This window comes from Chrysemys picta, chromosome 9 (genome assembly GCF_011386835.1).
Source record: "Chrysemys picta bellii isolate R12L10 chromosome 9, ASM1138683v2, whole genome shotgun sequence".
In the NCBI taxonomy this organism is placed as follows: Eukaryota; Metazoa; Chordata; order Testudines; family Emydidae; genus Chrysemys; species Chrysemys picta.
Window position 1 is genome coordinate 90672662 of NC_088799.1, and position 14340 is coordinate 90687001.

General features: G+C 40.4%; 1 protein-coding gene across 11 annotated transcripts in view; it reads right to left on the reverse strand.

The window, feature by feature from the left end:
- The window catches only part of GRIA3 (glutamate ionotropic receptor AMPA type subunit 3), a 211544-nt gene that overhangs the window by 61781 nt on the left and 135423 nt on the right, over positions 1-14340 (reverse strand). For all 11 annotated transcript variants that reach the window (XR_010590293.1, XR_010590292.1, XR_010590289.1 and 8 more), the window contains one exon: positions 4185-4561. Coding sequence is in view for 5 of the 11 variants with exons in the window: in XM_065556647.1 (XP_065412719.1) it covers positions 4185-4561 (377 nt within the window). In the remaining 6 variants the exon portion in view is untranslated. The remainder of the gene's footprint in view (positions 1-4184; positions 4562-14340) is intronic.

The following is a 14340-nucleotide window of genomic DNA, read 5'->3' on the forward strand; positions in this document are numbered from 1 at the left end:
CACAGGACTTTTCCCTCCCAACTCCATCTGCTGATATGAAGGCTCCTTATACTCACTGCATGGGCTGGTGCAGAGGGCTGAGGGAAAATAGGGTTAGCATGTAAACTCTGAATTTAAATCAGGCTGATAATAAGAGATTACTTATAATTTTACTTGAGCTGTCACATAACTTATTGTCCATTACTCAGATAACAATTACAGAGAAAAGGATTACAACTTAAAACACCTACAAGAACCATTGTAGAGAGGTCACACCTGTACAAGGTGTGCAACGTTGCTGTTTAAAAAGCTCTTGTTTAAAAAATACAAGCAACCTTTGATGTTTTATAAAATGCACATTTCCTCAGTGAGTCGGCAAACTGTACAACATTCATTTTAAATGATTTTTTTTGGTATTAACTAATTCATACTGAGCTTGAGACAAAGACATGGCAATTGAACAACAGCATTATCAACATAGGGTTTCAGGAGGTGCTTTGAAAGGGAAGTAAACAGAAAGTGAGCATACCTTGAGAGGAAATTTGAAAGGAAGCATGGAGTTAAATGAGAGCAAATTAGCAACAAGAGAAAAACACAACATTATTATGTAAAAGTTGCATTCACTTTGCAGAACAGTAATATACAGAAACAAATTCTTATCTATAATCAAAAGCACCTGAATTTTTCCTCTACTCTTGAACACAAAAATGTGTATTATTTCCTATAAAAATTATAAGAAAAATTTGGCTTTGCAGACATCCATTTTTAATTGGCCTCTTCTTACCAATAAAAGATTAATAAAATATAAGAACGAGCAAGTCTGGCTGGAAAACACTGAACTTCCTCAGGGAAAAATCTGAATCTCTACCGCCACTTTTTCTTTCAAGTGTACATGTAATCTGCTATATGCTAAACTGTGAGCCGAGTTCTGCACTTACATCACCAGCAAGCTCACTGAGTGTGATAGAGCTGCATGAGGTAGAAGCTTGCACAGGACTTGACCACATGACCCAAACCCCAGTTGATGAAGGATTACAATAACAGTTCTGACTCCCATTCTCCCGCCACAGAAACTCCATGGGCGTTACATGCCTACATGCTTTTGAAAATCTCACTATAAGTAACTCCAATGCCTTTAGGAGGAGTCACTTGGTTTTAACAGTGGAAGAAATAGGTCCCTGGAACTCAACGGCCTTAACCTACCAGACTCATGCAATACTTTTAAACAAAAAACCTTGACATTGATTCGTAGAACCTGCAAGGAAACGATTTTGCTCAAAACAAGTTACGAATTTGACGGTGCTTTGTGTGACTTTTCGTTTGCTGTGTAGATTCTCCATTTAGGTAATCTATGTCTGAACCACCACGAGTGGATTCTCAATACTTTAGCTCACTATGCTGATAACACAGTAGTCTTTGATAGCAGAACAAAACAGCTGGAACAAATGTTGATTCCATAGAGGGATGTACTGAACACAGCGAGTAGCTGTTATCTGATTCAGGTTAGACAAATCCTATTACACACAGAGAGTAGAGTATAGGGATATATCCTCTGGAATATCCACAAAAAATACTCACCCATCATAGATCTAACTAGCCAAGAGATGTCACAGTTATTCCACACAAAGGTAGCTGAAAGAGCCTTTATCAGGAAGCACAAAAGTGATCTCTCCAGAATGGTTGTCGGCATCTCTCTAAAAGTGCTGTACACTCTCACACAAGAAATGTATTCAGGCAAACTCACAATGGAAGAATGAATCCCTTTTAATGCCAATAAAATATTATGAAACATTCAATATAATCAATGTGTTATGAATTATGTTTCTTCCTGACAAAGGTATGGATTCAAAATGGAATGCTTGGGAATAGTCCTTTTCTACGGAAAATAAGCTAGACATTAAATCAGCTCAATGCTCAAAGTAACAGTGTTTCTGGACCTTAAAACATTGTACATTTTTTTCGTAAAAACTCTAACTGTCTGGCCTTCTGTTATCGTTAAAGATAACAAAACAACGGAACGATGTCTTCAATCATAGAATCATAGAATATCAGGGTTGGAAGGGACCTCAAGAGGTCATCTAGTCCAACCCCCTGCTCAAAGCTCAATTCCCAACTAAATCATCCCAGCCAGCGCTTTGTCAAGCCGGGCCTTAAATGGATGTTTCATGTATTAATGGATGTTTCATGTATTAATATTAAGTTTAAAGTTATGGCAGGACATATTTACTGTCACCTCTGTATAGTTGGTATTTCCAAGTCACCTATAATTGTGGCATTGATAAAGATAGAATATATTCAATTCATTATGCAAAATATACAAGGCCGAACAGGTCAAATAGTCACATGAGAGCTTAACAAAAAAAACCCCTATGCACTTCTCTTTACTGTCAATAAACAGGTCTAGTGGAAACAGCATAATGCCTGCAGCTTTCCATGTGATGTCCCAGTGCTTATTTCCCGGTCCTTTAAATTGGGCAAACACATGGTCAACAGCAATTTAAATGTTATCACTGCTCCGTATCTTTAACAGCAAGCAAAGGGGCATAGTTTTGGTACAGATTTTGGGACTAAACCATAAATATTGTGCATAAACATGAGGAACAGGCTAAAAGCTATAGATATACAATCTGGTAGCACATTGGAACACTTACTCATTTAACAGATTTCTTGCTAACATTAATGTATGCACATATTTAGGAAAATGTGTTGTGCATGTAATTTAAAAAAAATTTAATCACAGTAATCAACTTCTCTTTCTTCACTGCTAAACAATAGAAATTGCAAGCTTTCAAATATAACACATCTAGTTCGACACTCCTTACATGTCCTAAATCCCTAATGAAATTAATAGGAGATTTGGGTGTGAAAGGAGTGCAGGGTCAGGATCAACTCTAGATTATAAGCGATGAAATCCAGGCCCTTTTAAGTCAATGGAACTTTTGCCCTTGACTTCAACAGGGCTAGGATTACACCCAAGATTTCTCTTTTTATATAGGCTATGAAAGTCTGGTAATTTGTCAAAGACTTAGGTATTATCTGCACATTGAGAGGGGCACAGAAAGCATGTGGAAATGGGCTCTATTTGTTTTGAATATGAGTGCTTATTGAGAAATCATTTGGTTCCCTAAGGTAATATATGTTCACAACTTTGTTAAAGAGGAAAGGGCATATTGTTTGTACTAAATGAGTCTTTTTTTTATAATTATGGTAGCTATAAACTGACTTTAAAAATATTATTATACAAACCAGTTAAGGTCCATTACTATAAAGCTATGTAGATTTAGTGCTTATCATAGACGTCACCAATATATTTTAATGATGTATGCATAGAAACATTTTTACTATGTTATTTAAAAAACATTTTGAAGTACGCATTGTTCAATCAAGAGAACTTGAGCACTCTCCAGTGCTTTGTAAATTTTTCTTTAAAAAGCAATCAAATTCTACTTAATATCAGTATTGTGTATTAAAATAGAGCTAACATCAAATCTGTTTTCCTAACGGCTTATTCAGAAAGACTATTTGCATGAAAAAAAGTAATTTTATGAAAACTGGCAACACTTATTAAAAGGCCACATTGACTATGAACACAAGGAGATCAGACAAGACTAGATTTACATAATGATGCACATACAGTACAATACATAACAACTCTTAGAGATGTACATATGGAGAAATGAATATATGAATGTGATAGTAAACAAATTAGTAATGGATGACTGGATGGTGCAATGGAAACACATAGAAAACTAAAGCTCGAAGGAAAATTAAAAGGTCAGCATAAGTTGAGACTGGCATGGAGGTGTTTTAAAGTGCTGTTGCATGTGGTTTTCGAAGCAGTTCTTATTTTGCATAGCAAAATAAATATGTTATATGCACCAAGCAGATGACCGTAAAATGAGATATGCAGCAAAAACACGGTAGCCCTCCAAGCATTGCTGAAAATGTAAAACCCTATGCATTTTACAGTCTCAACATGGTGTATATAAGTTTTTGCAGAAATGCATGAATGGCATTAAAGGCAACGCCACTCATACACTTACTAGGTGAATAAGCGTAGTGGTTTGATGATGAAGCTTAGCATTGGATGGAATGTTAAACAAAAAATTTGGAACTGAAAAAATTGAGAAAGTAACATATATGCACCATGGCATCAGCATATGACCATAAAATGCAAAAAGGTGATGGAGTGATATGGAACAAACCTTGGAGAAATATCGCATCCTTGCTGCATAAAGGCACCCAGGGAAAACCAAAGGCTGTTAAATATTCCAAACTCATTTGGAGGGTCAGGAGGGTTCTGGGGGTCACGCGGTTCTTCATTGTTGTCTTCCAAATGCCATTCATAAGGACTGAATCTGCTGACTAGGAAAAGAACTACGCTGACTCCAATGTAAGCAAAGACTATACACATCCAAATTTCATAAGCCAAAGGATCCAGAAAGGAAAATACGCCAGGTTTAGATTTCTGAGGCTTCTTGATCATGATGGAGATGCCCAGACTCATAAAAGGTTTTGAAAAGTCTATGACTTCTTCTCGTACCAACGTTATAGTGAGTGGAGCAACAGCTATGTCTGCTCTCTGAAAAGAGAGAACATATTGGAGTTAGTAACAAAATAGTCACCACATTTTACAATTGACAGTCTCAAACAAAATAATTACATGATAAAGCCAATAAAGAATTACAAGAATCATTAGGTTAGAATTTCATTGCAAATTGCATGTGTTTTGGAATCATTAAAATGATTTAAGAACATTATATTATTGATAGAAAGTGAATAATAATAATGAAAAATTATGCATAATTCTACGAGGGGCACAATGAAGAAGGGGCACGTAACCTAGCTACATATGTTCTCCAACTAATATAGATAAAGAAAGTGAGCTGTCCAATTAAATAATTCTGTACTTCCTGAAGATGAAGAGGGGTTATGTAACAGAGTTTTACTAAAACAACAAGGAGTCTGGTGGCACCTTAAAGACTAACAGATTTATTTGGGCATAAGCTTTTGTGGGTAAAAACCTCACTTCTTCGGATGCAGTTTTACTATACTCTTCGCACTGAATTTTGCTTTATCGAGTAGCCATAAACTCTAATTAAAACTGTCATAAAGCCAAAAGCTGTCATTCAACACCATGATGTTGGGGATTGAAATCACATGTGGATTATTTTGATGACAGGCCTTTAGTGTCCATTTTGATTCCTTAACAAGGCATTTGTTAATTTTTTCCCTAAATTCTAGGAAGGGATAACGACACCTAGAACTATCAGGACTAGCTGAGAATGTTTGTTATTATATTGCTTTACATACACTCTAGAAGCCTAATGACATGACAAGGGTTTCCCCCCTGTTGCTTTTGTTGTTTACCAGTGATAATCTGTGTCTGGAATATGCTTTGAGGACATAATGGAGAAATTCTGTGGTTCTCTATGGCTTGATTTTCTCTCTCTCACTCTTTTTTTTTTTATTTTAGCAAGATCAGCTCAGACTGATTCGTTGATGTAGGCTGGGATTTTCAAAGGAGCTAATGAAAGTAGGCACCCAAATCCCACTGAATTATAGCAAAATAGTCGAATAAAGTTTGGAAATGTTGTGATGGGATATGAGACAGTGACTTTCCCACCTAGCTGAGACAACATTGTTTAGCACAGTTGGAATTTTCACTGTAAAATCAAGAAGGACAATCAAATGGCTACTATAAGGATGAAGCACCCAGAAAAAATGAGCAGTTTTTATTTATACACAAACCATAACCTCATCATTTTCTAGTCTTAGGGCTTGTCTTCACTACAGGTTAAGTCGACCTAAGTTACACTACTCCAGGTACATGAATAATGTAGCTGGAGTTGACATAGCGTAGGTCGACTTACCCCAGTGTCTTCACTGTACTGTGTTGACGGGAGATGCTCTCCGGTCGACTTCCCTTACTCTTCTTGGGGAGCAGGAGTACCGGAGTCAGCCACAGAGCGCTCTGCTGTCGATTTAGTGGGTCTTCGCTAGACCTGCTAAATCGGTCGATTGCAGCAGTGTCGATCTCCCTGGTAGTGAAGATGAGCCCTAAGTGCTGTAATTACAGAAGAGCTCTCTTCCTCTGGTTGTCTGCAGAAGGGAGTGTTTCTGGTGATCCTTTTCATTTACATTGCATTGGAACCATAGAATAATCCCATGCTAATTAAACAGTAGCAATATAGGTCAGTCAGTGCATATGTAATAAATAGCTTGTATTGTTTGGGAAGATTGCACTGTTAGTGTGTTTCAAATACAACCTGGATCTTCAATCTAACTGTCAGTGGGGGGGGGGAGGCTGTGTTAGGGTTGCCAACTTTCTACTCGCACAAAACCAAACACCCGTGCCCCGCCCCTTCTCTGAGGCCCCTGCCCAATCCCTTTTCTGAGCCCCCCCCTCACTTCATCCCCCCCATTGCTGGCTCTCCCTCCCTCACTTGCTCAATTTCACCGGGCTGGTGCAGCGGGTTAGGGTGTGGGGGTGTGTGAGAGGGCTTCGAGTGTGGGCAGCGCACAGAGCCCCCTGGCTGCTCCTACACATAGGAACTGGAGGGGGGACATGCCGCTGCTTCCGGGAGCCACACGGAGCCACAGCACGTGGGGAGCCTGCTTTAGCCCCGCTGCGCCGCTGACTGGACGTTTAACGGCCCGGTCAGTGGTGCTGATTGGAGTCGCCAGGGTCCCTTTTCGATGGGGCATTCCAGTCAAAAATGGACACCTGGCAACCCTATGCTGTGTGTGTCTAAAATCCACCCAATAGCTATCTCCATATTTGGCTGATTGCTTTTCTTGTATGATCTAGAAACACTACAAGGCGAGTCCCATGGCATTTCCCCATTTACTTTCTCACATTTCGTTGTAGTAAAAATATAGCAAGTAGTACTCAACATGTATCTTTTCTTATAGTACCATAGCTAATGATTTTAGTATGAAGCTTGGCTGAGGGCTACTGATGAGGCTGGTTTGGTGCAGGTAACCAATGGAGCTACATCACCACCACTGGCCTTATACAAATCAGGGCCCAATTCTACTCCACTGACTTCAGTAAGCACAGAATCCAGTACTGAGGGATATGACAACACTGGGCTTTTTTAACCAACCGTACACAACGTTTTTCTACCACCTAATGGAAGTGAATTGGGTCAATTTGGGCAGCTTTATCGGAAAAGCTTAAGGGGGAAGATAGCATGTTCTAACTATTACAGTTTCACAAGTTTTTGCCTTAAGCGAAAGCTCATGATGGAATTCTCCCTCTTTCACTGTTCTGTAACCTTCACAAAGTAATAATGCTCCAGAGAATTGGGAAAAGTTTTGCAATGCAAAAGTATTCACTTTCTCCATAAAAAGGCCAGAACCGCAGCTGATGTTAGTCAGAGTACCTCCAGCTGAGAGTCTGGCCCAAAGTGTCTAAATGAAAATAATCTGTTTCTCTTTGCCTGATGTTTGCTACCTATGGAATGCAATTTGCCTTAGAGGCATTATGAAAAGTAGCTATGAAACATATGGCGTAGGTGTAGCTGCTTTTGTAAGCTAACTGTCTCAGCTGGAGTCCTCCATAATAATACACCAGAAGGGTTTAGTCTACACATTTCCAACTAACAATCTGGAATACTCCTTTCTGAAGTATATTTGCAGTTAAGGAGGGCACCAAAAAGCTTTTCTGAACCAATTTAAAGCAATTTTTAAAACTATATGACCTTGAAGCTTGTGCACTAATTTTTCTGCTGCTTTAAATGTCAAATGATTGAGTTATGGGATTAACAATCATATATGCCCCCGGTGTAAACTATTGACTTCAGTGGAGTTACAGCAGGGTTCAGTTTAACCTAATGTTTACAATGTGTGTGTAAATATCAGAAACTGATATTTAACTAACGCAGCACTGCGTATAAATAGAACATGAGTAGAAAGGAGATTTTAATCTTTTAAAACAAAGCGAACGCCCATGCTGTATTGGTCATGTCTCTTAACTGAGAAGGAAAAATATCACCTTGGAAGGGGCAATCTAATGTAAGCAAAACAGATAGGTAATATTTATATACAAAGGTGCACTTATACCAGCATCAGTCATACTTCTTTTGCACCCTGAGCTTGCAAATTCAATGGGACTACTCACATGAGTGTGTGCAGGACTGCACAGTGCTGTTTGTTTTTATTTTTCTAAACCCATTACTAACTACTTGAGCTAAAATGCTGAAGTGCTTGCAAAAGGAGCCTGAAAATGAAATAATAATGTAGGTCCCATTTGTGAACATTTTACTCACATTGAATAGTGCCTTACTCTACAACTGGTCTCATTGACTTCAATTAGACCGTTTGTGGAGTAAGGCAGTATTCAACAAGAGTATCAGAATCTGTCCCAATATAAAGTAGTACAGGGTTACATTTTTCAAACGCATCTAATTGAATCAGGAACTTAAGTCCCATGTTCAAAAATGACCTAGACATTTAGTAGTCTCAAGCTAATAGAGTGCCTAAATCACGTTTGAAATCTCTAAATCTCAGGCGCTGAAGTGTTTTTGAAAATGTTGCCTCTAAATCTTTGTATCCTGAAGCATCTCAACACACTTAATCTGAACTACGAACTACATACAAGGCTCACTTCTTCCTTAACCACCTCTGGAAGGAACTGTAGTAACTAACAACTACTGCACATCAGTTAAGACAGGAAATCAAGAATTTAGGTAAGCAGAATATCTTAGAACTTCTCTGGCTGGAATTTGGCCAGGATTCCAAGGATTCCATCCCTATTTTTGTAATTCCCATGGTATTTTTAATGACAAGTGGTCAGGACATTTGTTTCACACTGTATCTGAAAGGCCGCAGCTGGGGCAAAAGCTAAGTGCAAACTCATTCAAAGAGAAGAGTGATGCATACTGAATTGCCAACATCACAAGTGGGTCCTGCAGGCATCAATTGGGAAAGAACTGATGAATACAGCAACCTCTGATTCTGGCGATGAGAACTATTCTCGACCTCTGAGATCTGCCCATAATAGGATAAGGCAACATCATTTCTTTAGCAGAAAGTCCTTTGTGGCCTGTTGCGGGTCAGACGCTGGTTTTTTTTTGAAAGGGTAGCAAGGAATTCCATTTAGATGAGACATCCTGAGGGTCTATGTATCTTTCACAGTTCCTGAAGGCTATGCAGGAACGTTTCCTGCAAGGTTTGTGTGTATAGCTAGATCGCTCTGTGTTATGAGGCACGGATTGCTCTGATTGTGCCCCTTCACAGATAACTATGAAATTGATGGTAATTAAACATATTTGTAGGATTTCTCCTAATTCTTCTTGAATGTGATGGTTTTCAAATACACAGACCCATTCATTTCAATCAGACTTACTGCCCTACTAAAAGAAAATGGGATTCATAAGAGGGTAGCTCTTAGAGCAGCGGTGGGCAAACTTTTTGGGCTGAGGGCCACATCTGGGTGGGGAAATTGTTTGCAGCGCCGGGGCAGGGGGTTGGGGTGCGGGAGGGAGTGCGGGGTGTGGGAGGGGGTACGGTCTACAAGAAGGGTCTCAGGGCAAGGGATTGGGGCAGAGGGGGGATGCGGGGTGTATGAGGGGGCTCAGGGAAGGGGGTTGGGGTGCAGAGTGCAGGAGGGATCTCAGGGCAGGGGGTTGGGGTGCAGGAGAGTGCGGAGTGTATGAGGGGGCTCAGGGCAGGGGGTTGGGGTGCAGGAGGGGTGCGGGGTATATGAGGGGGCTCAGGGCAGGGGGTTGGGGTGCCCAGTGCCGCTTACCTCAAGCGGCTCCCGGGTGGCAGCGGCACGCACCGGGGCCAGGGCAGGCTCCCTGCATGCCTGCCCTGTCCCCGGCCCCGCACCGTTCCCGGAAGCGCTGCGGCCCCTGGGAGAGAGGGGGCGGAGGACTCTGCATGCATTGCCCTTGCCGCATCTCCAGGTACCTTCCCCGAAGCTCCCATTGGCCGCGGTTCCCCATTCCCGGCCAATGGGAGCTGAGGGGGGCGGTGCCTGGAGGCAAGGGCAATGCATGGAGCCCTCTGTCCTCCCGCCCAGGGGCTGCAGGGATGTGGTGCTGGCGGCACCGCGGGTCGGATCCAAAGCCCTGAGGGGCCAGATCCAGCCCACGGGCCGTAGTTTGCCCACCCCTGTCTTAGAGCTTATAGAATTCAATGAGGCAAATAAAAATGGCTCCTAAATTATATTCGAAGTTAATACACAACACATTGTTGCTATGCTAATATGTCATCCAGAGGCAGCATTTCCTAATACAACTGATAGGAGGTGGTGTACCCAGAAACGTTAAGCCAATTAACATTGAAGTTGACAACAAAACTCTCATTGGATTTAATAGGAGCATGATTGGACCTTTCACCATTAATAAATTAACTCATTGTTCATTTTTTTACAGTGAAAAAGCAACATTTTAGACCACTTACAATGCACAGCACATGCAGGAAACGTTTACAGTTTTCTTCTCTAGCTAACCTCAATAATTGTGCCGCATGGGTGAAATTCGCCCCTGTGAAGAGGGCTAGCGCACTTGAGCCCTATTTTGAGAACTTACAATAAACTACTGGACCTGTGTTGGCTCTCTGCACAGGGTGCATTTGATCCTGTGTGCAATGGTTAGAGATTGCCAGGTTCAGAGATGGCTACATTTTAGTAATTGGTGACATGACACTGATATATACAGGGTGTGATCTTGTAACCTGGAGACTTCAATGAGTTTTCCATATGTGGGACAGTTGCAGGAGGGTTTATTTCTCAGTTAGGGGATAAGACCATAATTTGCAATCAGTCTGGAAAGTCTGTTGAGGTCTTTGGAATGCTAGAATGAACCGTGTTAATGTTTTTCTTTTTAGAAACATTAATTTACAGCATTTGACGCTACAACTCTGCAACAGTAAAACTACGGTATTTTCTAAAATGAGAAAATAAACATCCATTGTATTTTGTCCTTTTAGTTATATGCAGAAAGCACAATATATTTAATCTACACCAATGATATAAAGAACAGCTAATGGTCATAGTGTACTGTAACACCACTGTGAGTGTAAAAACTGTTCAGGTTAATGGAAAATATCTACAGTGACTAGAATGGGGCGAAAAATGTGTGATAAGTTGTGCTGGAACAGAGGCACAGATAATGTAGTTTGGGGTGGGTGGGCGAGCAGAAGAGATACCTGGAAGCCCCCAAATGCAAGCACAGTTAATCACAATGCCTGCAAGTGAAAGAACTAAGCCCTTTTAATGATAAAAACTTAAACATTTTGATGAATGTATGCCCTATTTATTATAAAAAGCCCACTTAGCATTATACAAGGTTACTTATTATCTTCTGTCTCATTTTAAACTCTCTGTAATGATCAACATTGATATTATTTAATGAGTCAATGAAGTTTCATTAGTAAAGCATCATTTCAAAGGACTAAAAAAAAATCCAATCTTCAAGAAATTTAATTTATCAGTAACTAACATGGTGCACACCATTATACACAGATTTTGGTTTCCAGCTGTGCAAAAAGTATCTTCTTCCAGTGAAAAATGCTTGAGTAGAAGTTGTGAGTGGAAGTTAATAGGAAAGGTTAATAAGAGCTGATTAAGAGCTGTGCCACAAAAGAAGTGACTATTGCCTTTATTTAAATCTGATCGCAATGTCCATGCCTTTCAGACAGCCTGTCATTTATTGATTGTACCAGAGAGGGTTTTTTTTTGGAAGTTTAATAAGCAGAAATGGGAAAAAAGAAACCTGGAAAGCTAGTCACAGTTACATACTGTAAATACCTGCCAATCCCTGAGTTTGATTGCACAATCAAGTCTAAAGTCTATTCCATACACGTATTTTATTAAAATAAAAATGAAATTGATGTTAATGGGGGTTCTGTCTGAGCAAGGACAGCGGTACTCCTTACTAAAGCCTTTAATATGTGCAAGGACATCTTTTCTGCACACAAATCCCTCCCCCGTGTTTGCTCAAGCAAATCAGGTGTGTTTCTAATTAGCTGCTCGAGTGTGCAATCACTTGATACATAGACAAATGTGTTGTTATGAATATACACTTGCACATTTTGGAAATGCAAGTAAGGAAGCCCTTTGAAAATTTGGCCCATCACGTATATTCTTATAGCGCTGCACATCTGTAGACTTTCATGTAGACTATGCCTGTTGACCTACTCACTTGAGTGGTTATGCTTCACTAGCGAGGAACACCCACAACTCATTGTTGCAAAATCTATTTTCAGGTGGCTTGAATTTTATATTTGTTTCTTATAGGCCAGTCATTTAGTATGCTTGTAAATTAATGCATGGTTGGTTCATGTACATAATGATGAGACTTTGGGGGAACAAGTCAGCTAAAAATCCACTACAGGAACTATATGGTTCTGGCACTAATTCACTAAAGAATCTCCCAACACATATTTTTAGTCCCTTGGTAGGTTCATGGTTAATAAACCATACTGGGTTCAATATTAACCAGACACAGTCACTATACATGTGACTCACAATACATGAGTTGTGAATGTGCTGGTGTAACAGGAATCCAGTGCTGGGTGATTAACTACAGAAAAGGAACTAGGGAATTCAGCACATTTGAAAAATCCCTCTTGGGGGCCTATCTGCATGTTTAAGTGCCTAAGTGCTGAATCATCATGTGTTTAACTGTTACTCTCTGCTGTACGTATATGAGCAAAGATTTATTATGTATCCAGTAGTATTTTATTTCAGGATTCATTGGACAGATTGACAGATGCTTGCTTTTGCACGGACAGTTATTGTCAAAGGATAGATTGTTATATAGACTCTCTTACTATCTTATTTACATTAATAGAATAAATATGTTGGCAATTTATTTTGAATGTAATTAGTTATTCTGACCCTGGTCTGCAGTAATTGATAGGAAAGTTGTTTTAAAAAGTCATAATAAAATATGATAATGAGATAGTAGTTTTAGAAATAAGTTACCACTATTGCCAGTTATCTTTGATACATTTTATGGGCAGTCTCCATTATTCACAATACTTTAATTTCTTTTCTATTAATAATTAGTGGTTCTAGAGCTGTTCATCTGGAAGCAAAAGAAACTGCCCCAAAAGAAGCAAAGTGAACAAATGTGGGAGGAAATAATTCTCAAGAGGGCAGAGGGATAGCTCAGTGGTTTGAGCATTGGCCTGCTAAACTCAGGGTTGTGAGTTCAATGCTTGAGGGGGCCATTTAGGGATCTGGGGTGAAAATCTGTCTGGGGATTGGTCCTGCTTTGAGCAGGGGGTTAGACTAGATGACCTCCTGAGGTCCCTTTCAAATCTGATATTCTATGAATGAGTCTGGACTGTGCTATAAACACATTTTGTTTAAAATTGCCCATAAACTTCTCAGTGTTTATTACAAAAATTAAAGAACAGGTTAAAATCAGTGCAAAAAATTAACTTCAGAGTAACTATATGGGGGATGGGAAAAAACCAACAACAAGAGAAAAGTAAGCATACTTCTCCCCAGGCTCTCCATGCTGGAAGGAGATGGCAGCTCAGTATCTTGGACATCTCAGGTTACCAAGCCACCTCTCCTACTGGAACAAGCCAGGAAGCGGAATAGGTGGAAAAGATGAAGGTGCCATCTACTCACACTGCTTCCTCCACCTGGTCAACTCCAAAAGAAGAGAGATGGTAGCTCAGTAACCTGCACTGGCCCAGGTTACAAAGCCGCTATCTGTCCTTCTGGAGCGGAGTCCCAGGGGCTTCCAGTACTTCTTTTTTTAGGGATCAGAGCACCGACATACGCTTATCATAGAATCATAGAATATCAGGGTTGGAAGAGACCTCAGGAGGTCATCTAGTCCAACCCCCTGCTCAAAGCAGGACCAATCCCCAACTAAATCATCCCAGCCAGGGCTTTGTCAAGCCTGACCTTAAAAACCTCTTAGGAAGGAGATTCCACCACCTCCCTAGGTAACCCATTCCAGTGCTTCACCACTCTCCTAGTGAAAAAGTTTTTACTAATATCCAACCTAAACCTCCCCCACTGCAACTTGAGATCATTACTCCTTGTTCTGTCATCTGCTACCACTGAGAACAGTCTAGATCCATCCTCCTTGGAACCCCCTTTCAGGTAGTTGAAAGCAGCTATTAAATCCCCCCTCATTCTTCTCTTCTGCAGACTAAACAATCCCAGTTCCCTCAGCCTCCCCTCAGAAGTCATGTGCTCCAGCCCCCTAATCATTTTTGTTGCCCTCCGCTCGACTCTTTCCAATTTTTCCAAATCCTTCTTGTCGTGTGGGGTCCAAAACTGGACACAGTACTCCAGATGAGGTCTCACCAATCTTGAATAGAGAGGAATGATCACGTCCCTCGATCTGCTGGCAATACCCCTACTTATACAGCCCAAAATGC